Raw genomic sequence first — 25,401 nt, forward strand, 5'->3', positions numbered from 1 at the left:
CTCCCTCTATAGCGACTAACATCAACAGGTCCAGACGACCTATTTTCGACCTTTTCTATTTAATATAATTAGTAACTTAGCTCACAGTTAGCTAATCTCTTCAACGGTGTGCTAACAATGGGGTTCGTACCCGGATAAATGGGGATTGGCGAATGGGGATGCCCATTTAAGAGGTTGGAGATAGGTCCCTGGCATCTAGTTACTGCCCAGTGTCGCAGTATGACACTTAGGGGTTTAGCACTTGGTTATGATTATAATACATCAGTGCGGGAGATAGGTCCCTAGTTACATCCCCGTGTGGATGATAGATTCCTAGCTTCTACTTACAGTCCCAGTGTGGGTGATAAGTTCCTAGCTTCTAGTTACAGCCCCATGTGGGTGATAGGTTCCTAGCTTCTAATTACAGCCCTATGTGGGTGATAGGTTCCTAGCTTCTAGTTACAGCCCTATGTGGGTGATAGGTTCCTAGCTTCTAGTTACAGCCCTATGTGGGTGATAGGTTCCTAGCTTCTAGTTACAGCCCTATGTGGGTGATAGGTTCCTAACTTCTAGTTACAGCCCCATGTGGGTGATAGTTCCCTAGGCTTCTAATTAAAGACCCATGACCAACAATGGCTGATTCAGTGCTCTCTGTCTATCCTACGAGGATAAAGGGCACTGAATTATCACTCTCCACTTTTCGAACACACACTAGACCCGTCTGTATTGTGGCAACATTTTGCTCTGCAGGAGTTTCGTCAAGCCTGGAGAGCAAAACATTGCCACAATACGTCACAATAATCATCCCCATGTCCTTTTGTCGATAATTTACAATTATTACTCAACATTTCTCTGAATTACAACAGTGTTCTGCTGGTGACAGGAATGACACACGTTCTACACAGAGCAGAATGCTGGTCTTGTGAAATCCGTTCTGCCGTGTTCTGTGATAGCCCTGTGTGGCTCATAAGGGTTTAGCGCCTCCTAGACACTGCCAACAAACTTAATGTCTTCTTTTCTACAATAGGATCAAAACTAGAAAGCAAAATCCCAAAAGCAAATACACAGCCACAAGACTAACTCACTGGTAATTACCCCAATACTCTACATCTAGCACCAACAAATCCTACTGACTGATGTCTCACTAATACAGTGGACCCCCGGCTTACGATATTATTTCATTCCAGAAGTATGTTCAGGTGCCAGTACTGACCGAATTTGTTCCCATAAGGAATATTGTGAATTAGATTAGTCCATTTCAGACCCCCAAACTTACACGTACAAACGCACTTACATAAATACAGTTACATAATTGGTCGCATTGGGAGCTGATCGTAAAGCGGGGGTCCACTGTAATTAAATCATCAAAAAACAAGGCAGGAGACCTAAATAACTTGTCAACAATCATGTATAAAGAAATTAGCTCATGTGCTGTCCCCCATTATCGTAACACTAACAGATCCGTTGAATCTTCAACATTCTCATCCGTACTCAAGACGGCAACGGTCACCCGGATCCACAAAGGAGGCAGTCCTACAGAACTAAATAACTACAGACCAATGTCTAACTTGCCTTTACTCTATAGAATCTTCAAAAAAATAATACATGAGCATATCTATTCCTACCTCCTAACCCACAACATACTGAACCTCTGCCAGTTTGGGTTTAGGCCGAAAAAAACCCCCGAATGATTCAATTATTCAGATGCTCGAATTACTATATACAGCAATTGAAAAAAATTAATATCCGCTAGGGCTCTTCATAGGCCTACGGAAAGCATTTGATACAGAAGGCCCGGTGGCCTCATGGCTAAAGCTCCCTCTTCACACACAGAGGGCCCGGGTTCGATTCCCGATGGGTGGAAACATTTCAACGTGTTTCCTTACACCTGTTGTCATGTTCACCTAGCAGCAAATAGGTACCTGGGTGTTAGTCGACTGGTGTGGGTCGCATCCTGGGGGACAAGATTAAGGACCCCAATGGAAATAAGTTAGACAGTCCTTGATGACGCACTGACTTTCTTGGGTTATCCTGGGTGGCTAACCCTTCGGGGTTAAAAATCCAAAGAAAATCTTATATTGTTCCTAAAACTAGAGCGTTACGGGGTCAGAGGACACTCTCTCAATTACTGTACCTAAAATCTTATCTTAGTGATAGACAACAGTATGTGTACACAAATGGTGTGACCTCCAATACTTAGCCTGTGATTGTTGGAGTGCCACAGGGAAGTGTCCTAAGTCCTCTACTTTCCTATTTGCATCAATGACTTCCCAAATGCATTGTGATTTCTTTAACCAATTCTATTTGCAGATGACATCACTTACGTCTTCTCCCACCCAAACCTGACTATACTTAGTAACACTATAAACAACGAGCTACGTAAATATCAAACTGGATGATGACCAACAAACTTACTCCCAATGTAGACAAAACCTACTCCATGTTTTTTGGAAACAGAGCATCAAAAAACCCAGCTAAACATATTGATAAATAGTTTTCCCATTACAAGAAACACTGAGGGCAAATTTCTAGGTCTCCATCTTGGCTGTAATCTTAAATCTCAGACCCATGTCCAGCATATAACTAAGAAAGTTTCCAAAGCAGTAGGTATCCTTTCCAAGATATGATACTATGTACCCCAACAGGCCCTCCTTACCTTGTATCACTCTCTAATATACCCATACCTTACCTATAGTATTTGTGCTTAGGGATCGACCACGGCCAGTCACCTTAAACCTTTAATAACCCAACAAAAAGCGGTGGTGCGGATGATCACAAACTCGAGCGAAAGACAACACACCCCGCCTCTCTTCAAAAACATGAACTTACTTAATATACATAATATACACACTTATTACTGTGACTACTATATATACAGAACATTAAACTCCAATATCAACCCTCTGCTCAAACTTCACCTAGACAGCTTCAACAGAACACACAGGCAAAACATGAGGCACAAGCACTTTTTGACTCCCTTGTGTCCGTCCCACACTATGCAAAGATGCAATGCACGTAAAGGGCCCAAAGATCTGAAACTCTTTGCCTGAAACAGCAAGAGGTCTCCTGCCCACAAATCAGTTTAGGACTATACTCAACACTCATCTCATCTCTCAATAACAACCATATCCACACTAAACTCTAACCAAATTTAAAGCAATTCTCCCAAACATTTTATTATCCCTTACCTCTTAAGCCATTATTACAAACTTAAAAATATATGTTCGTATCATTAATTGCACATTCTCATATTAATAATAAAATACAGTCTCTCCTCACTTAGCGATGTACATGTTTACTGTTACCTCGGACTTACGACGGGCTCTCTGACCAGTAATTTTACCTAAATAATGTACATATATTAGAGCTGATTTTCTCTATTCCGCTTATTTCAATATACAGTACACTACTGTATAAACATTTAAAAATATACCAGAATGTTATAAATGGTGCAAAGGTGACGTTAAAACAATATCAAAGATGGCTGACACAAACCCACTACCATCATACACCTACCATCCGACTTACGACCGAGTTCGGTTCCAAGAAACCGGTCGTAAGTCGAAATAGTCGTAAGTAGAACTTTACTACTGAATATCAATAAAACATTTTTGTAAAGACTTTATTTTATTGTTTTATTTTGGTATTTCATGTTTTACTTTACTTTTTATGTTGTTAGTACTGTATTTTATACTGTAAAGTTTAGGATAAACACTGTGCACAACACAAATAGTTGTTTATTTCCCAGAAATTTGGCATAAAAAACACGGTCGTAAGTCGAGTGGTCGTAAGTCGAGCAGGTCGTAAGTCGGATGGTAGGTGTAGTATGCTCCTCACTTAGCGATGAATTCGTTTAACAACGTGGTCTTAGGAACAGGACTCCGTCATTAAGTGAGGAGAAGCTGTATTGAATATTTATAATCTACCACGCTTCACCTGTCTGGACTTAAGCAGTCTTTAAGTACATGCCAAAACCCCTTTTGTATGCAGAGCATATTGGTAAAATGAAGCGTGTAGTTTGACTGTGGTAATGTTTTGCTCGTTGCCCCAATAAGTCACATTAGTTGCACATGTATTCTTTTGCCTAACAGAAACAATAATAGTGTACCAATAGTATTATATATTGACTTGTATGTTAATATAACCTAATATGTCATTTATGACCTTTTGTCAAGACCTTTCATCTTCCAGGGACTTTTATTAACCCGTAAACGGTCCAAACGTATATATACATTTTTTCAACATTTGAAAGTACATAAAAAAGTAGATCTTTTTTTTTTTTACATTTGAAAATGTGTAAAAAAACTTCGATCTACTTTTGGAGCATTACACATGTGAACGTAGTTCTGCTTGGAACGTTTACGGGTTAACTGATAAATATCTCAATAAAATATCATAAACTGCTTATTTGATCGTATTAACAATATGTAATTGTTGTGCACTTAATCTTTTTATTTTCTTATTTATCTATAAGAGAAAGTTTGAGGGCCAAATGCTTTGTTCTTTTAGATAACAGTTAATACAGTAGAACCCCTGTATCCACAGTTCCAATATCCACAGTTTCAGTATCCACAGTTCCAATATCCACAGTTTCAGTATCCACAGTTTCAATATCCACAGTTTCAGTATCCACAGTTTCAATATCCACAGTTCCAATATCCACAGTTTCAGTATCCACAGTTTCAGTATCCACAGTTTCAGTATCCATGGATTTAGTATCTGAGGTTCAGTTATCCAGGGTTTACCGTGGCCTGAAAATAACTCTTAATTTTGCTTAATAATGACCCCAAAGTGCAAAAGTATTGATGGTGGCAGTTCTTCAGAGCCTCAAAGACTTATTTTGCATAATTTATCAATTAAACTTTATCATAGGTATGTACGTAAATACCATTATCCCCGGCTTCAGGTATCCACGGTAGGTCTTGGAGGTATCCCTCGTGGATACAGGGGGATTACTGTACACTGATAATGCCAGCATTGACCAATGTCAATAATTCTCTCGTTAAAGGAGCTGGTATAGGGTCAAGATGCCTCCCAGAAAGCAGGTCGATTCGTTGCAGCATACTTGCTTTATGGTAATGGCCGGCACTATCCATCAGCTTGCTGTAAGTCGATGTTAGTGTTTTTTTTTCCCCTGTACACCCCCTTAACCAGCTCCTGGTCCTGATTAAGGGTTCAGGGTTCCTTGAACCAAACGATGGAGTGCACTGTCTAAATGTTCGATAAATTAGGATAATGTTAAAAATTAGCAAGAAAAAACACTATATCTAACACAGTACTGACTGTAACTACTGTTATCTAATACAGTACTGACTGTAACTACTATTATCTAATACAGTACTGACTGTAACTACTATTATCTAATACAGTGCTGACTGTAACTACTATTATCTAATACAGTATTGACAGTCACTATTGTATATTTGACTGTTTTATGTTTAAGAAATCCCACTTAACCGAAGATCACTGTATCAGTTTGAAGTATAAATACACACTTAAAATTTTACTATTGAACATTTATGTATCTCTCCTTTTTGTACATTTAAAAAATCCTATCCAGTAACCTATATCTAGTTCTTAAGTTGTCTGTAAACACCAGGATTAGTCTACACCAGTAGTGAAAACTACTGGTGTACTCAGTGGGGAACCTACATTTATGGGGCCCCTGAATTAGTATTATAATTATCTATAATTATTATTATAATTGTTAAAGCCCCCAGGATCATGCAGTGCTGCTTAGGGCCCCGAAGCTTGAGCTGTTAAATAACAAAAAAAGGCACAGTACCGTGACTGGAACGATACACAAATAACCCGCACGTAGAAGAGAGGAGCTTACAACGATGTTTTGGTCCGACTTGGACCATTTACAAAGTCACAAAGTGTGACTTTGTAAATGGTCCAAGTCGGACCGAAACTTCGTCGTAAGCTCCTCTCTTCTGTGTGCGGGTTATTTGTGTACTTGAGCTGTTATGGGGGCCCCTTTGCAATCCCTTCTCATACAGAAGACCTGAAATTTTTAAGCAATGATTAGGGGCCCTCAAGCTTAAGCTTCAGGAAATAAGTTACGTATTTGTATCTGTACATGTGACTAGCAATTTTTTTATTCATTGGCCATTTCCTATCAAGAGAAGATGATTCAAGGAAGAAGTCATTCTCCATCATTCACTCAATCACTGTCTTTCCAGGCGTACTCGTGACTTGATTATATTATTGCTGCTATTTCCACAATTGTGTTGATATTATAGTCGGATGACCCACTAAACTGTAACATCCTCACTCATCCTTCAGAGTACAGGTACTGTACTTCCCACCTCCAGTACTGTAACATCCTCACTTATCCTTTAGAGTACAGGCCTAGCAGTAAGTAGATACCTGGGTGTTAGTTGACTGTTGTGGGTGGCATCCTGGGAGACAGAATTAACCTAAGTTGCAGAAAATGATCTGCATAAGCAGAGGCTTTCTGTATAGTATGTCACAGGTGTCAGCTATGGTCTGTAAAGTTGTATCATGTACTTGTAGAAATAAAGATTATTATTATTATTATTTTTTTTTTTTTTTCCAACGAGTCAGCCGTCTCCCACCAAGGCAGGGTGACCCAAAAAGAAAGAAAATCCCCAAAAAGAAAATACTTTCATCATCATTCAACACTTTCACCTCACTCACACATAATCACTGTTTTTGCAGAGGTGCTCAGAATACAACATTTTAGAAGCATATACATATAAAGATACACAACATATCCCTCCAAACTGCTAATATCCCAAATCCCTCCTTTAAAGTGCAGGCATTGTACTTCCCATTTCCAGGACTCAAGTCCGACTATATGAAAATAACCGGTTTCCCTGAATTCCTTCACTAAATATTACCCTGCTCACACTCCAACAGCTCGTCAGGTCCCAAATACCATTCATCTCCATTCACTCCTAACAGGCTAACGCACGCTTGCTGGAAGTCCAAGCCCTTCGCCCACAAAACCTCCTTTACCCCCTCCAACCCTTTCGAGGACGACCCCTACCTCGCCTTCCTTCCCCTACAGATTTATATGCTCTCCATGTCATTCTACTTTGATCCATTCTCTCTAAATGACCAAACCACCTCAACAACCCCTCTTCTGCCCTCTGACTAATACTTTTATTAACTCCACACCTTCTCCTAATTTCCACACTCCGAATTTTCTGCATAATATTTACACCACACATTGCCCTTAGACAGGACATCTCCACTGCCTCCAACCGCCTCCTCGCTGCTGCATTTACCACCCAAGCTTCACACCCATATAAGAGTGTTGGTACTACTATACTTTCATACATTCCCTTCTTTGCCTCCATAGATAATGTTCTTTGTCTCCACATATACCTCAGTGCACCACTCACCTTTTTTCCCTTATCAATTCTATGATTAACCTCATCCTTCATAAATCCATCTGCTGACACATCAACTCCCAAGTATCTGAAAACATTCACTTCTTCCATACTCCTCCTCCCCAATTTGATATCCAATTTTTCTTTATCTAAATCATTTGACACCCTCATCACCTTACTCTTTTCTATGTTCACTTTCAACTTTCTACCTTTACACACACTCCCAAACTCGTCCACTAACCTTTGCAATTTTTCTTTAGAATCTCCCATAAGCACAGTATCATCAGCAAAAAGTAACTGTGTCACTTCCCATTTTGTATTTGATTCCCCATAATTTAATCCCACCCCTCTCCCAAACACCCTAGCATTTACTTCTTTTACAACCCCATCTATAAATATATTAAACAACCATGGTGACATTACACATCCCTGTCTAAGACCTACTTTTACCTGGAAGTATTCTCCCTGTCTTCTACACACCCTAACCTGAGCCTCACTATCCTCATAAAAACTCTCTACAGCATTTAGTAACTTACCACCTATTTCATATACTTGTAACATCTGCCACATAACTTCCCTATCCACTCTATCATATGCCTTTTCTAAATCCATAAATGCAATAAAAACTTCCCTACCTTTATCTAAATACTGTTCACATATATGCTTCAATGTAAACACTTGATCTACACATCCCCTACCCACTCTGATACCTCCTTGCTCATCCACAATCTTACATTCTGTCTTACCTCTAATTCTTTCAATTATAACTCTACCGTACACTTTTCCTGGTATACTCAGTAAACTAATTCCTCTATAATTTTTACAATCTCTTTTGTCCCCCTTCACTTTATATAAAGGGACTATACATGCTCTCTGCCAATCCCTAGGTACCTTCCCCTCTTTCATACATTTATTAAACAAAAATACCAACCACTCCAACACTATATCCCCCCCTGCTTTTATTTCTGTCATGATCCCATCAGTTCCAGCTGCTTTACCCCCTTTCATTCTATGTAATGCCTCACGTACCTCCCCCACACTTACATCCACCAGGCCACCAGTGGCCTGGTGGCTAAAGCTCCCGCTTTACACATGGAGGGCCCGTATTCGATTCCCGGCGGGTGAAAACATTTCGACACGTTTCCTTACACCTGTTGTCCTGTTCACCTAGCAGCAAATAGGTACCTGGGTGTTAGTCGACTGGTGTGGATCGCATCCTGGGGGACAAGATTGAGGACCCCAATGGAAATGACGCACTGACTTCCTTGGGTTATCCTGGGTGGCTAACCCTCCAGGGTTAAAAATCCATATGAAATCTTATCTTACCTCCCTGGGCAGTGCATGAAATTACCGCTTCCCTTTCTTCGTCGACATTTAAAAGTTCCTCAAAATATTCTCGCCATCTACCCAATACCTCCATCCCCCCATCTACTAACTTTCCTACTCTGTTTTTAACTAACAAATCCATTCGTTCTCTAGGCTTTCTTAACTTGTTTAACTCACTCTAAATTTTTTCTTATTTTCATTAAAATTTCTTGACAGTGCCTCTCCCACTCTATCATCTGCTCTCCTTTTGCACTCTCTCACCACTCTCTTTACCTTTCTTTTACTCTCCATTATTATTATTATTATTATTATTATTATTATTATTATTATTATTATTATTATTATTATTTGATTAATTTTCTTGTAAATTTAGTTAGAAAAGTTGCCATTTGATCAATTTTCTTGCAGGTTGAATTAGAAGAGTCACCTGAGACTTGCACAGTGTCTGCGAAGGAGGTGTCAGCAGTGGTTGCATCACTGCCGTCAGTCATCAACGAGAACATGATCACAAAAGTGATTGAGACCATTTATCAGACAATGAGTAGAACTCGGAGGTCTATCGGAATGCGGACCTGTCTCGAGGTGCTCCTTCAGCCCCACATTCAGAGGTTGAACTTGAGTGGATTGTTCTTCCATATGCGACTCTCAGGGGAGATCAACAAAACCATCAGAAATGTGGTTCAGGACACGGTAGTCAACATGAAGAATTTAATGGTCCTTAATATGGTCAGTAAATGCAGCGACGAGATCCTCTTCATCGTCAGCGAAAAATGTCCGAATGTTGTCGAGGTGAACATGTCTATCTCGGACCTCGTCACCGATAAAGGGCTTAAAGCTTTAGCCCTAGGGTGCCCCAAGCTGGAAAAGCTGGGCATCTCAAAGTGCTGGGAAATTACAACAGAGGGCATTGCTTATGCCCTGCAGTATGGCAAGAACTTACAGAAAATGCAGTGCGACCAGCTGGGGGCTGTCATGATCAGCGCGTTCAAGAAATCCGATGCCACGTTCAAGTTGACACATTTTGAGCAGACTCATGTGAGTAGTGAGGTTTTTATCTATTTGACAGTGCTGTATGAACCTTATGGGTTTAGCACTCAGTTTTGATTATAATACAGTGGTACCCTGAGTTTCGAACAGCTCCCAACTCGGCCAGTTATGTAAGTGTATTTATGTAAGTGCTTTTGTAAGTGTGTTTTTGGGGGTCTCAAACGTACTAATCTAATTTACATTATTCTTTATGGGAACAAATTCATTCAGTAACGGCACTCGAACAGCCTTCTGGAACGAAGAAAGGTCAAAACTCGGGGTACCACTGTAATAATCTGTGTGAGGCTTCAAGGGGTTAGGGGGGTACAGGTGGTCCTCAATTTACGATGGAGTTATGTTCCAATGAACCCATCGTAAATCAGAAGTATCATAAGTCGAAAATATTGTAAGTCCGATCACCGTAAATCAAACAATCGTAAGTCAAGCACCAACTGTACTTTATTGCCGGTAAATGGCTCTTGAAGAAATTGACACTGCCATCTACTCCCCTTGGATCAGACTTGATTACCTCCCGTCTTTCCCCAGCCCGCATACGTTCCTCACTAACAAACCACGGACCGGGTGGGGGTTGAATCCCAGCTGTCGCATGTCCACTCATAGTTGTGTTATTGTGATTTCCCGAATTGTGATTGTTACTGGCTGAACGCTTCCTCTGTTAATCTAGTCAAAATTACTGCACATTCCCCAGGATCTGTATAACCCCTGTGGGTTTAGCTCTGCCCCATAATGTAAGAAAATGAGATGAATGTAAACCAGTAAGAATGCGAGATATACATATTTATATGTAAGATTGTGTCTACCATAATAACTAATATGTTTTCTAAATTTACTCAAATTCTATTTTCTAAATTTACTCAAATTCTGTTTTCTAAATTTACTCAAATTCTATTTTCTAAATTTACTCAAATTCTGTTTTCTAAATTTACTCAAATTCTATTTTCTAAATTTACTCAAATTCTATTTTCTAAATTTACTCAAATTCTATTTTCTAAATTTACTCAAATTCTGTTTTCTAAATTTACTCAAATTCTGTTTTCTAAATTTACTCAAATTCTGTTTTCTAAATTTACTAAAATTCTGTTTTTTAAATTTACTCAAATTCTGTTTTCTAAATTTACTCAAATTCTGTTTTCTAAATTCATAAAGATTCCATATATAAAAATAATATTTTAACTGACCTCATTAGACATACATTAAATTTGGGCATGAAATCTTATTGATACGACGTATTGTTTTCTACCGCAGACGATTTTTGAGCCCCAAGATGACGACATTGCATGGGTCGGGTGTGCCTGCCCATGTCTAGAGTCGGCCAGCTTGTTTATGGATGACGAGAGTCTAGCTCTGGTCCCACAGTTGGGAGATATCAGGTGAGGTGGACAGTCCCTCAACCATGGTGTGTCTTCCGCTCCATAACTTCTAACAGTATTGATATTAAATGTCCTTGTTTATGTACATTGAGTTTTTAAAATGATTTAGCTGGACACGGGGAATGTCAAAGAGATTTTTGTGTTTGGTATTATATGTCTATGGATCTGTGAAGAAACTGCTTCACTTTGGGATTTATACAGCGTCTTCTCACTTAACAATGGAGTTCTGTTCCTAAGACCACATTTTTAATGTCACCTTTGCACCATTAATAACATTTCTGGTATACAAATAACCCGCACATAAAAGAGAGAAGCTTACGACGACGTTTCGGTCCGACTTGGACTATTTACAAAGTCACTTTGTAAATGGTCCTGCCTATATATAGCCGTCCTGCTCCACCTCTGGTTAGTGTGACTTTGTCAATGGTCCAAGTCGGACCGAAACGTCGTCGTAAGCTTCTCTCTTTTATGTGCGGGTTATTTGTGTATGTAAATGGTCCAATTCGGATCGAAACGTCGTCGTAAGCTTCTCTCTTTTATGTGCGGGTTATTTGTGTATCGTTCCAGTCACGGTATTGTGCCTTTTTTTGTTATTTCTGGTATATTTTTAAATGTCTATACAGCAGTGTACTGTATACTGAAATTAACAGAATAGAGGAAATCAGCTCTACTATACATTATTTAGGTATGAATACTCATCAGAGAGCCCATCGTAAGTCCAAGTCATCATAAACGAGTACGTCGCTAAGTGAGGAGAGGTTGTATTAGATTTTGCCGTTCTGAAATTGTAGGTTGTACAGTAGTGATGGTGGTAGTTCTTCAAAGCCTAAGAGAAGCCACCAGTGAAAAAGTGGTAATTATAGACTTATTTTGTTTAATTTATCAATTAAACTTAATCATAGGTATGTATGCCAACGAAAAATGACTTATAGTATATAGGGTTTGCCATTATACCCTGTTTCAGATATCCATGGTAGGTTTTGGAAGGTATCCCTCCGTGGATACCAGGGCACTACCATACACTGTATCATGTTGAAATAACACTGGTATATTATGTATAGTTTAAACTCTAATAACATTTTCGTGTCTCGTAGAATTTTGGAAATTGAAACGTCGTCCGTGCTGGGGATCGGGTTCGTCAAAGCCATAACAAATCTTGGGGAGTCGCTTCGGACGCTGCAGTTGAACTGTGAGTACTGACCCCTTTGAACGCTTTCAGCAAGATGGGTGTTGCATGAGTGATGGCGAATGTGTTTCCTCTTTTTTTTTTTTTTTTGGGTGGCTCTGCCTCAGTGGGAGATGGCTAAAAAATGGAGGATGTCAGAAAATGCCTTCAACTACTCTGCAGTGGATTAGCGTCCGGTTCAGCCGGCCAGTGCAGCGAGTCGTTTTATTGAAGTCATGTCCTGGGAAGTATGACGATAATTCCGGTGTCAGTCTCTGAGGTCAAGTCCCGCCAAGACAGTGGCAAGACAACCCAGGGAAGACAGCACATTAACCATCATTCATGCAGTGACTACCTTGCCAGAAGCCTGCTGGCCTTGTAAGAATAATATAATAATCATAATGCAATAATAATAATAATAATCATAATCCTACCCATAATAATGATATAATAATAACAATGAATAATAATAATAATTGTTATTGTAGGCGATGAAGTGAGTCAAGAAAAGATCACACTGGTGGGCAAGTGCTGTCCGCTGCTGTCAACTCTGCACATCACCACGGCGACGGTGGAGGACAATCAACTGCTGTGCAACCCTGGTCACCTCTTCTCTCACCTCACCACGCTCTATCTTCAAGTCTGGGAGGAGGCAGTCGTTAGTAGTTAGTGTCAACCCTGTCCCTTGTGTTTGTGGTTGTCAGTACCTTGGGGGGTTCACAGTTAGTCGTTTGGGATCTGTTTAAACCCCCAAGTTTTGAAATGCATTTTGAGCAAACTAATAATAACTTAAGATAACTTGAATAAAATAACACCAATAACACTGGTAAGGATTGGATGTTATTTTCAGACTTCGAAAGAACGGCAGTAACGACTGGATGTTATATTCAGACTTTGAAAGAGCATCAGTAACGAGTGGATGTTATTTTCAGACTTTGAAAGAGCATCAGTAACGAGTGGATGTTATTTTCAGACGAGTGCGTGGAGTTCTTCTTGATGTGGTGCAAGAAACTGGAGTCAGTGGTGGTGAAGGCTGAGGTGGAGTTCTTGACCGACCAGTACCTGGAGCGCATCCTCTTGGCCAATCCCCTCACGCAGGCCAAACGCATCATCCTGTCTTCAGACAAACACGTAAGTTTTACCATGTGTCTCTTGTGCTGCCTTTAACCCTTAAACTGTCCAAACATAGATCTATGTTAACTTGCATAGCGCTCTGAATATTCTGGGGATTTTTTTTTTTTTTTTTTTTTTTTTTTTTTTTTTTAAATGAAGAGCGCATTTATCCTGGCATCCCCGAATTTTGTCATACCATGCACACTGAGTTCACAGACCCATTCTCTCATGTCTAGGCAACTCAGGCCTATAGTGCCAAGGTTGAAAGCATGTAAAATAAAACGTAGATCTACGTTCGAAGCACTACACATGTGAACGTAGACCTACGTTTGGACAGTTTAAGGGTTAAATGGAAAGATTTTTACTGCGTTTGTTGTGACGGTTTGAAATGGAAAGGTTTTTACTGTGTTTGTTGTGGCTTCAAACGAAAAAGATTTTTATTGATTAACTCGGCTAATTGTACTAGAGTCCTGGACGTTACAGTCCTGGAGTCTGGGACTCTCACTCATACTTTTTAACTCTTCTTACATTGCTCTTTCTTATGTCCACTCTTAATTTATATACACAGGTGGTCCTTGATTTACAGTGGGGTTACATTCCAATGAACCCGTTGTAAATTGAAAACATCGAAAGTTGAATATAAATATGATATACCAAATTTAATAAGTCAGTAAATAACTACTGTCACCGCATAAGTAAATAAACAAATAATTACTGTAGGTGCAGCCTCTCCTTAACGACGTAGTTCTGTTCCTAAGAGTAGGTCAGTAAGTGAATTCGTCACTAAGTGAGGAACATACTATAATGGTAGTGAGTTTGTGTCAACCATCTTTGATATTGTTTTAATGTCACCTTTGTACCATTAATAACATTTCTGGTGTATTTTTAAATATTTATACAGTAGTGTACTGTATATTGTATTAAACAGAACAGAGGAAATCAGCACTGATATACAGTGGACCCCCGCATAACGATGGCATCACATAGCGATTATTTCGCATACCGCTTACTTTAATTGCAAAAATTTTGCCTCGCATACCGCTTAAAAACCCGCTTACCGATTTTCGTCCGAGACGCTTCCAATGTGCGGCCTGAGCCACGCTCACATGTTCCGCCGGTGGCATTGTTTACCAGCCAGCCTCCGCAATAACATCCAAGCATACAATCGGAATATTTCGTATTATTACAGTGTTTTCGGTGCTGTTTCTGGAAAATAAGTGACCATGGGCCCCAAGAAAGCTTCTAGTGCCAACCCTGTGGTAAAAAGGGTGAAAATTAGTATGGAAATTAAGAAAGATTTTGAAGGGTTTGGGGCTAACCCTGAGAAGCCTATGCCAGTTGTGGAATCCATTGTGCCTACTTCAAAAATTAAGGAAATGTGTGCACAGTGGGTTGAACTGCAAACCTTTATGGATGAAAATCACCCTGACACAGCTGTTGCAAGCCGTGCTGGTGACTATTTCAATGACAATGTTGTGGCCCATTTTAGACAAATCGTAAAGGAACGGGAGGTACAGAGCTCTATGGACAGATTTGTTGTGCGACAGAGGTCCAGTGACTCTCAAGCTGGTCCTAGTGGCATTAAAAGAAGAAGGGAAGTAACCCCGGAAAAGGACTTGCTACCTCAAGTCCTAATGGAAGGGGATTCCCCTTCTAAACAGTAAGAAGATAATGCTCTCCCCTCCTCCCATCCCATCAATCATCACCAGATCTTCAATAAAAGTAAGTGTCATGTAAGTGTGCATGCCTTTTTCAGTTTGTGTGTATTAAAATTAACATTTCATGTGGTAAAAAAATTTTTTTTTCATACTTTTGGGTGTCTTGCACGGATTAATTTTATTTCCATTATTTCTTATGGGGAAAATTCATTCACATAACGATTATTTCGCATAACGATTACCCCTCTTGCACGGATTAAAATCGTTAACCGGGGGTCCACTGTACATTATTTAGGTATAAATACTGGTCAGAGAGCCGGTCATAAGTCCGAGGTATTGGTAAACGAGTACGTCACTAAGTGAGGAGAGGCTGTAATTACTCTTGCACCATTGTAAAGCTAAAAAATGTCCCACATCAAGGAGCACCTCTATATCTTAGAATTGCATACCAAAGATTTTTATGTATATTTACAGTAAGTCCACAACTTATAACACACTGAGAATCTTGTGTATTGTGTATAATATCTACTATATAATTATTGTGTAATTATTGTGGTTTCTTTTTCTGTCTCATAAACACGCTAGATAACAGGGATATCTTGCTACTCCTACTTACACTTTGGTCACACTTCACAGACACGCACATGCATATATATATACATACATCTAGGTTTTTCTCCCTTTTCTAAATAGCTCTTGTTCTTCTTTATTTCTTCTATTGTTCATGGGGAAGTGGAAAAGAATCTTTCCTCCGTAAGCCAGGCGTGTCGTATGAGGCGACTAAAATGCCGGGAGCAATGGGCTAGTAACCCCTTCTCCTGTAGACATTTACTAAAAAAGAGAAGAAGAAAAGCTTTATAAAACTGGGATGCTTAAATGTGTGTGGATGTAGTGCGGATGACAAGAAACAGATGATTGCTGATGTTATGAATGAAAAGAAGTTGGATGTCCTGGCCCTAAGCGAAACAAAGCTGAAGGGGGTAGGAGAGTTTCGGTGGGGGGAAATAAATGGGATTAAATCTGGAGTATCTGAGAGAGTTAGAGCAAATGAAGGGGTAGCAGTAATGTTAAATGATCAGTTATGGAAGGAGAAAAGAGAATATGAATGTGTAAATTCAAGAATTATGTGGATTAAAATAAAGGTTGGATGTGAAAAGTGGGTCATAATAAGCGTGTATGCACCTGGAGAAGAGAGGAATGTAGAGGAGAGAGAGAGATTTTGGGAGATGTTAAGTGAATGTATAGGAGCCTTTGAACCAAGTGAGAGAGTAATTGTGGTAGGGGACCTGAATGCTAAAGTAGGAGAAACTTTTAGAGAGGGTGTGGTAGGTAAGTTTGGGGTGCCAGGTGTAAATGATAATGGGAGCCCTTTGATTGAACTTTGTGTAGAAAGGGGTTTAGTTATAGGTAATACATATTTTAAGAAAAAGAGGATAAATAAGTATACAAGATATGATGTTGGGCGAAATGACAGTAGTTTATTGGATTATGTATTGGTAGATAAAAGACTGTTGAGTAGACTTCAGGATGTACATGTTTATAGAAGGGCCACAGATATATCAGATCACTTTCCAGTTGTAGCTACACTGAGAGTAAAAGGCAGATGAGATACAAGGAGAATAGAAGCATCAGGGAAGAGAGAGGTGAAGGTTTATAAACTAAAAGAGGAGGCAGTTAGGGTAAGATATAAACAGCTATTGGAGGATAGATGGGCTAATGAAAGCATAGGCAATGGGGTTGAAGAGGTATGGGGTAGGTTTAAAAATGTAGTGTTAGAGTGTTCAGCAGAAGTTTGTGGTTACAGGAAAGTGGGTGCGGGAGGGAAGAGGAGCGATTGGTGGAATGATGATGTAAAGAGAGTAGTAAGGGAGAAAAAGTTAGCATATGAGAAGTTTTTACAAAGTAGAAGTGATGCAAGGAGGGAAGAGTATATGGAGATAAAGAGAGAGGTTAAGAGAGTGGTGAAGCAATGTAAAAAGAGAGCAAATGAGAGAGTGGGTGAGATGTTATCAACAAATTTTGTTGAAAATAAGAAAAAGTTTTGGAGTGAGATTAACAAGTTAAGAAAGCCTAGAGAACAAATGGATTTGTCAGTTAAAAATAGGAGAGGAGAGTTATTAAATGGAGAGTTAGAGGTATTGGGAAGATGGAGGGAATATTTTGAGGAATTGTTAAATGTTGTTGATAGGGAAGCTGTGATTTCGTGTATAGGGCAAGGAGGAATAACATCTTGTAGGAGTGAGGAAGAGCCAGTTGTGAGTGTGGGGGAAGTTCGTGAGGCAGTAGGTAAAATGAAAGGGGGTAAGGCAGCTGGGATTGATGGGATAAAGATAGAAATGTTAAAAGCAGGTGGGGATATAGTTTTGGAGTGGTTGGTGCAATTATTTAATAAATGTATGGAAGAGGGTAAGGATTGGCAGAGAGCATGCATAGTTCCTTTGTATAAAGGCAAAGGGGACAAAAGAGAGTGCAAAAATTATAGGGGGATAAGTCTGTTGAGTATACCTGGTAAAGTGTATGGTAGAGTTATTATTGAAAGAATTAAGAGTAAGACGGAGAATAGGATAGCAGATGAACAAGGAGGCTTTAGGAAAGGTAGGGGGTGTGTGGACCAGGTGTTTACAGTGAAACATAAAAGTGAACAGTATTTAGATAAGGCTAAAGAGGTCTTTGTGGCATTTATGGATTTGGAAAAGGCGTATGACAGGGTGGATAGGGGGGCAGTGTGGCAGATGTTGCAGGTGTATGGTGTAGGAGGTAGGTTACTGAAAGCAGTGAAGAGTTTTTACGAGGATAGTGAGGCTCAAGTTAGAGTATGTAGGAAAGAGGGAAATTATTTCCCAGTAAAAGTAGGCCTTAGACAAGGATGTGTGATGTCACCGTGGTTGTTTAATATATTTATAGATGGGGTTGTAAGAGAAGTAAATGCGAGGGTCTTGGCAAGAGGCATGGAGTTAAAAGATAAAGAATCACACATAAAGTGGGAGTTGTCACAGTTGCTCTTTGCTGATGACACTGTGCTCTTGGGAGATTCTGAAGAGAAGTTGCAGAGATTGGTGGATGAATTTGGTAGGGTGTGCAAAAGAAGAAAATTATAAGTGAATACAGGAAAGAGTAAGGTTATGAGGATAACAAAAAGATTAGGTGATGAAAGATTGGATATCAGATTGGAGGGAGAGAGTATGGAGGAGGTGAATGTATTCAGATATTTGGGAGTGGACGTGTCAGCGGATGGGTCTATGAAGGATGAGGTGAATCATAGAATTGATAAGGGGAAAAGGGTGAGTGGTGCACTTAGGAGTCTGTGGAGACAAAGAACTTTGTCCTTGGACGCAAAGAGGGGAATGTATGAGAGTATAGTTTTACCAATGCTCTTATATGGGTGTGAAGTATGGGTGATGAATGTTGCAGTGAGGAGAAGGCTGGAGGCAGTGGAGATGTTATGTCTGATGGCAATGTGTGGTGTGAATATAATGCAGAGAATTCGTAGTTTGGAAGTTAGGAAGAGGTGCGAGATTACCAAAACTGTTGCCCAGAGGGCTGAGGAAGGGATGTTGAGGTGGTTCGGACATGTAGAGAGAATGGAGCGAAACAGAGTGACTTCAAGAGTGTATCAGTCTGTAGTGGAAGGAAGGCAGGGTAGGGGTCAGCCTAGGAAAGGTTGGAGGGAGGGGGTAAAGGAGGTTTTGTGTGCGAGGGGTTTGGACTTCCAGCAGGCATGCGTGAGTGTGTTTGATAGGAGTGAATGGAGACAAATGGTTTTTAATACTTGACGTGCTGTTGGAGTGTGAGCAAAGTAACATTTATGAAGGGGTTCAGGGAAACCGGCAGGCCGGACTTGAGTCCTGGAGATGGGAAGTACAGTGCCTGCACTCTGAAGGAGGGGTGTTAATGTTGCAGTTTAAAAACTGTAGTGTAAAGCACCCTTCTGGCAAGACAGTGATGGAGTGAATGATGGTGAAAGTTTTTCTTTTTCGGGCCACCCTGCCTTGGTGGGAATCGGCCAGTGTGATAATAATAATAAAATAAATAATAATAATATTTTTTTTTATTATCACACTGGCCGATTCCCACCAAGGCAGGGTGACCCGAAAAAGAAAAACTTTCACCATCATTCACTCCATCTCTGTCTTGCCAGAAAGGTGCTTTACACTACAGTTTTTAAACTGCAACATTAACACCCCTCCTTCAGAGTGCAGGCACTGTACTTCCCATCTCCAGGACTCAAGTCCGGCCTGCCGGTTTCCCTGAACCCCTTCATAAATGTTACTTTGCTCACACTCCAACAGCACGTCAAGTATTAAAAACCATTTGTCTCCATTCACTCCTATCAAACACGCTCACGCATGCCCGCTGGAAGTCCAAGCCCCTCGCACACAAAACCTCCTTTACCCCCTCCCTCCAACCTTTCCTAGGCCGACCCCTACCCCGCCTTCCTTCCACTACAGACTGATACACTCTTGAAGTTATTCTGTTTCGCTCCATTCTCTCCACATGTCCGAACCACCTCAACAACCCTTCCTCAGCCCTCTGGACAACAGTTTTGGTAATCCCGCACCTCCTCCTAACTTCCAAACTACGAATTCTCTGCATTATATTCACACCACACATTGCCCTCAGACATGACATCTCCACTGCCTCCAGCCTTCTCCTCGCTGCAACATTCATCACCCATGCTTCACACCCATATAAAAGCGTTGGTAAAACTATACTCTCATACATTCCCCTCTTTGCCTCCAAGGACAAAGTTCTTTGTCTCGACAGACTCCTAAGTGCACCACTCACCCTTTTCCCCTCATCAATTCTATGATTCACCTCATCTTTCATAGACCCATCCGCTGATACGTCCACTCCCAAATATCTGAATACATTCACCTCCTCCATACTCTCTCCCTCCAATCTGATATCCAATCTTTCATCACCTAATCTTTTTGTTATCCTCATAACCTTACTCTTTCCTGTATTCACTTTCAATTTTCTTCTTTTGCACACCCTACCAAATTCATCCACCAATCTCTGCAACTTCTCTTCAGAATCTCCCAAGAGCACAGTGTCATCAGCAAAGAGCAACTGTGACAACTCCCACTTTATGTGTGATTCTTTATCTTTTAACTCCACGCCTCTTGCCAAGACCCTCGCATTTACTTCTCTTACAACCCCATCTATAAATATATTAAACAACCACGGTGACATCACACATCCTTGTCTAAGGCCTACTTTTACTGGGAAATAATTTCCCTCTTTCCTACATACTCTAACTTGAGCCTCACTATCCTCGTAAAAACTCTTCACTGCTTTCAGTAACCTACCTCCTACACCATACACCTGCAACATCTGCCACATTGCCCCCCTATCCACCCTGTCATACGCCTTTTCCAAATCCATAAATGCCACAAAGACCTCTTTAGCCTTATCTAAATACTGTTCACTTATATGTTTCACTGTAAACACCTGGTCCACACACCCCCTACCTTTTCTAAAGCCTCCTTGTTCATCTGCTATCCTATTCTCCGTCTTACTCTTAATTCTTTCAATAATAACTCTACCATACACTTTACCAGGTATACTCAACAGACTTATCCCCCTATAATTTTTGCACTCTCTTTTATCCCCTTTGCCTTTATACAAAGGAACTATGCATGCTCTCTGCCAATCCCTAGGTACCTTACCCTCTTCCATACATTTATTAAATAATTGCACCAACCACTCCAAAACTATATCCCCACCTGCTTTTAACATTTCTATCTTTATCCCATCAATCCCGGCTGCCTTACCCCCTTTCATTTTACCTACTGCCTCACGAACTTCCCCCACACTCACAACTGGCTCTTCCTCACTCCTACAAGATGTTATTCCTCCTTGCCCTATACACGAAATCACAGCTTCCCTATCTTCATCAACATTTAACAATTCCTCAAAATATTCCCTCCATCGTCCCAATACCTCTAACTCTCCATTTAATAACTCTCCTCTCCTATTTTTAACTGACAAATCCATTTGTTCTCTAGGCTTTCTTAACTTGTTAATCTCACTCCAAAACTTTTTCTTATTTTCAACAAAATTTGTTGATAACATCTCACCCACTCTCTCATTTGCTCTCTTTTTACATTGCTTCACCACTCTCTTAACCTCTCTCTTTTTCTCCATATACTCTTCCCTCCTTGCATCACTTCTACTTTGTAAAAACTTCTCATATGCTAACTTTTTCTCCCTTACTACTCTCTTTACATCATCATTCCACCAATCACTCCTCTTCCCTCCCGCACCCACTTTCCTGTAACCACAAACTTCTGCTGAACACTCTAACACTACATTTTTAAACCTACCCCATACCTCTTCGACCCCATTGCCTATGCTCTCATTAGCCCATCTATCCTCCAATAGCTGTTTATATCTTACCCTAACTGCCTCCTCATTTTGTTTATAAACCTATATTATAACCTATATTATAACCTATATTATATTATAAATAATTATTTCTGCGTGTACAAGGTATACAGACCATAGCTGACATTAGTGACACTACTGTATAGAAAGCCACTTGTTATGCAGAGCATTTCGGGCAAATTAGGTCAGTTTCATCCCAGGATGCGACCTACACCAGTCGACTAACACCCAGGTACCCATTTTTCTGATGGGTGAACATAGACAACCAATGGTTGACACAAACCCACTACCATTACAGTATGCTCCTCGCTTAATTACCATTTCAGTTACCGACCTACTTTTATGAATGGAACCCCATCATTAAGTGAGGAGAGGCTGTACACAGTTGAGGAGGTTCCAATTTGTTCGCAAGTCAAGGACTTACTGTATTTATATTTGCAGGTACCACTGACGGTGGAGAGCGTGTACCGACTACTGGCATTATGTCCTTCACTGGAGCACTTGGGGATCTCCACCTGGGACGTCACTGAGGAGGAGTTCTTCAAGATCTGCGATGATGTCAAGAAGAACAACTACAACATATTAGTGTCATAGATGTGCACGCGCATGAGCACGCACTCCTGTCCGTGCTCATGGATACTCCAGTACACGGTCTCAAGCCCTGGCATTCGTTCCCATAGACATTCCAGCATGCGTGCACCCTGACAACTAGTGCTTGCAGATACGCAGGCATGTGCACACGCACATCAGCAACCACACAAACATTTACAACCTATCACCGTGATCGTACACTCTCGAATTAATTTACAAAAAAAAAAAACAGTCAGCCCCTTGCAAAGCTCCTCTATACAGTATAATTTTTTTAAAGTTGAAAAAATCATAAAAAATGAATATCACATGGAAAGACCCACACAGACATGCCGTACAATTTTGGATACACATTTTCAACAGCATTTACAAAAAAATTGAATCTATAGAGGAGCTTAAGAGCTTACTGTAATACAGTCCTTTGAAATTATGATTGAAAAAATACATCCAGTATTGTATAGCACACGGGAAGACCTTCATGGTACGTGCTATTGCATTTTGAACGTATTTTTCCGTTGTAGTTACAAATAATCACTATATGTAGAGAGCTGACTGTAAATGCTTGCTTGCTGATACTGAAGACACTAAAGCAATATTGTAGACCCACTGTCTACATTTTGGCCTATGAGTTTCAGGGCTCACTTGCCGCGGGTTCAAGCCCCACCCGTTTCGTGGTGTGGAGAAACGTAACGGAAAAATTCTTTAAGACAGTTCGAAGATAGGAAAACATAGGAATATATTTTCTCGAGATAAAAACAAAAAATAAAGATAATTCTTGTAACATCACATGGAAATGACCCTGATTATGTGGTTCCAATTTATTCTAATTTTCAAAATATTTTTTAGAAAATTGAAATAGAAAATCCTAATTGGAACTGACTATAATAAAGGAAACAATAATAAACAGGTGAATAAATGAGTGTTTATGTTCTGAGACGTGTTCATACCAGCGATGTTTATTTACAGTGAAAAACGAAAAAATCAGTACCGTGGCTGGAACAATACACAAATAACCTGCATTTATTAGATGAAAACTCGTGTTTTGTTCCAACTTGAACCATCAGTAACTCACGTGGGACAGTGTGGGTTGTTCGTGAGCCAAGTCAGACTGAAATGTCGTCAGAAGCGTCATCCTAGGAGACTAAAACTCGTTACTACATTTTGGTCCAACGTTACGATATTTTGGTCCAACGTGAACTATCGTCCTTAACACTTAAACGGTCCAAACAGATCGACGTTCAATTTCGTAGCTACAAAAATAGATCTACTTTTTTTTACATATTTTCAAATATAACAAAAAAAAAAATGTAGATAAGTTTTTTTTACACGTTTTCACATGTAAAACAAACAAAAAAAGATCTTAATTTTTTTACATACTTTCAGATGTTGAAAAAACGTATATATACGTTTGGACCGTTTAAGGGTTAATGGACCAAGTTGGACCTAAACATCAGCATAAGTATCAGTCTCCTAATTACGGTTATTTGTGTATTGTGTACATGTGTTATGCGTAGAAAATCTCACAATTGACGTATGATTGTGGTTGGCCACTCCTGTAACCTGGTCAAGATGCTCCACCCTTTCTTACAACAAGTACGAGAATCAAGTTACAAGTGTATCACAATTACGATTCTCGTTTACAATTAAAAACATAAAAACTCACATTGTGTGGTGTATTCTTGGCAGATTGAGATGAGGTAGTAAAGTTAATTGATGTAAAATGGTTACTTCTTTGTAAAGCTCCTTTATACACTAAGTCAAACACGTACAAACACGTTGAGAACCTGTATTGTCTATAATATAATATATTATACACAATTCAACAGCTCCCCAGTGTGCTTGTAAGTCGAGGACTTATTGTAGTGGAAAAATAAACACAAATACAGTTTAATGCGATTCTTTATCGACTACACCCCTCAAATGAGGTTCCTTGACGCTGGTGAGGGGCTCTTGATCTAGGGAATTGGATCTGTGCTCCAGTTCCCTAAATTAAGCCTGAATACCTTCCACATCTTCCCCCACAGACGCTGTATAATCCTATGGGTTTAGTGCTCCCCCATGATTATAATAATTTATCGACTACATTTTGCCCACACAGTGAGCTATATCAAGTCATAAATAGATCTGGCTGAGCAGAGAGTTCATGAGTATGTATAGGATAGTGACGTGAAAGGTCAGTCAGTTTCAATATTCCTCACACGACCCTTCACGTCACTGTGCTCTCTAAATATACTCACGTACTCTCTGCTTGGGTAAATCCGTTCGTGACTTGATAAAGCCCACTGTGAAACGACTGTCAAGTCACGAACAGATTCTCTCTCTCTCTCTCTCTCTCTCTCTCTCTCTCTCTCTCTCTCTCTCTATCTCTCTCTCTCTCTCTCTCTCTCTCTCTCTCTCTCTCTCTCTCTCTCTCGCTATCTCTCTCTCCTCTCTCTCTTCTCTCTCCTCTCTCTCTCTCTCTCTCTCTCTCTCTCTCTCTCTCTCTCTTTCTCTCTCTCTCTCTCTCTCTCTCTCTCTCTCTCTCTCTCTCTCTCTCTCTCTCTCTCTCTCTCCTCTCTCTCTCTCTCTCTCTCTCTCTCTCTCTCTCTCTCTCTCTCTCTCTCTCTCTCTATCTCTCTCTCCTCTCTCTACTCTCTCTCTCTCTCTCCTCTACCTCTCTCTCTCTCTCTCTCTCTCTTTCTCTCTCTCTCTCTCTGTACATCTATTCGTGAGCCAGATATAATTAACAGAGAATCACAATAAAACTGTATTTGTGTATATTGTTCCACCATGACTGTATTTCAAACCATCTACCTCCACAATATAGAGCAATATTTTTGCAAATGCTATTAAAAAGGACATCAAAAAGATAAATAGCGCCTGGCAAGACCCTTATAGTAGGTGTTAGTTTTTTTGATGCAGTTTTTCAGTAGCATTTATGAAAAATTGCGCTGTACAGCCAGGCTTTGTAATAGAGGTCACTAGTTCAAGTTGTATTTGATGGCAAAGTTGAACCTAAGTTATCCGAAGATAAGATTATCGGATACGGTAATCACTCAAGGTCACAAAACTGTCTATTGCAACAGTACTGTTTATCATAAAGGAACAGTAACACAGTAGAACATTTCTGTTATGATCAGTAACAGCCTGTGTTACATAGGCTTGTGGATTGCTGTCAGTAACAGCCTGTGTTACACAGGCTTGTGGATCGCTGTCAGTAACTGCCAGTGATGTATAGGCAGCACCGCTGACAAATGTTGGAATTTTATTCAGGAAACGTTTCGCCAGCCAGTGGCTTCTTCAGTCCAATACAGAGAAGAACAAAGTAGTTTCAGGTAATCAGTCCCTCAGCCTGGCATCCACATGTGTTCAATCCATCAATCTCGAGACATACTCGGAAAACACCGTTTTCCTCTGCAACGAGCTAT

The 25,401-nt window shown here is 40.1% G+C and overlaps 1 protein-coding gene across 5 annotated transcripts in view; it reads left to right on the forward strand.

Annotated features, from left to right (window-relative positions):
- Positions 1-23,885, forward strand: part of LOC128701044 (uncharacterized) — a 25,892-nt gene extending 2,007 nt beyond the window's left edge. For 3 of the 5 annotated variants that reach the window (XM_070079721.1, XM_070079722.1, XM_070079726.1), the window contains exons 2-8: positions 4,988-5,084; positions 9,075-9,701; positions 10,959-11,083; positions 12,178-12,272; positions 12,737-12,913; positions 13,222-13,379; positions 21,848-23,885. In XM_070079721.1, coding sequence (XP_069935822.1) covers positions 5,007-5,084; positions 9,075-9,701; positions 10,959-11,083; positions 12,178-12,272; positions 12,737-12,913; positions 13,222-13,379; positions 21,848-22,000 — 1,413 coding nt within the window. In that variant the 5' untranslated portion in view covers positions 4,988-5,006 and the 3' untranslated portion in view covers positions 22,001-23,885. Of the gene's footprint in view, positions 1-859; positions 1,067-2,291; positions 3,552-4,987; positions 5,085-9,074; positions 9,702-10,958; positions 11,084-12,177; positions 12,273-12,736; positions 12,914-13,221; positions 13,380-21,847 lie in introns of those variants that run through there. The other 2 variants (XM_070079723.1, XM_070079725.1) reach the window with 2 other exon arrangements.
- The last annotated feature ends 1,516 nt before the right edge of the window (positions 23,886-25,401 follow it).

The sequence above is a fragment of the Cherax quadricarinatus genome, unplaced genomic scaffold (assembly GCF_038502225.1).
Source record: "Cherax quadricarinatus isolate ZL_2023a unplaced genomic scaffold, ASM3850222v1 Contig7, whole genome shotgun sequence".
NCBI classification, from domain to species: Eukaryota; Metazoa; Arthropoda; class Malacostraca; order Decapoda; family Parastacidae; genus Cherax; species Cherax quadricarinatus.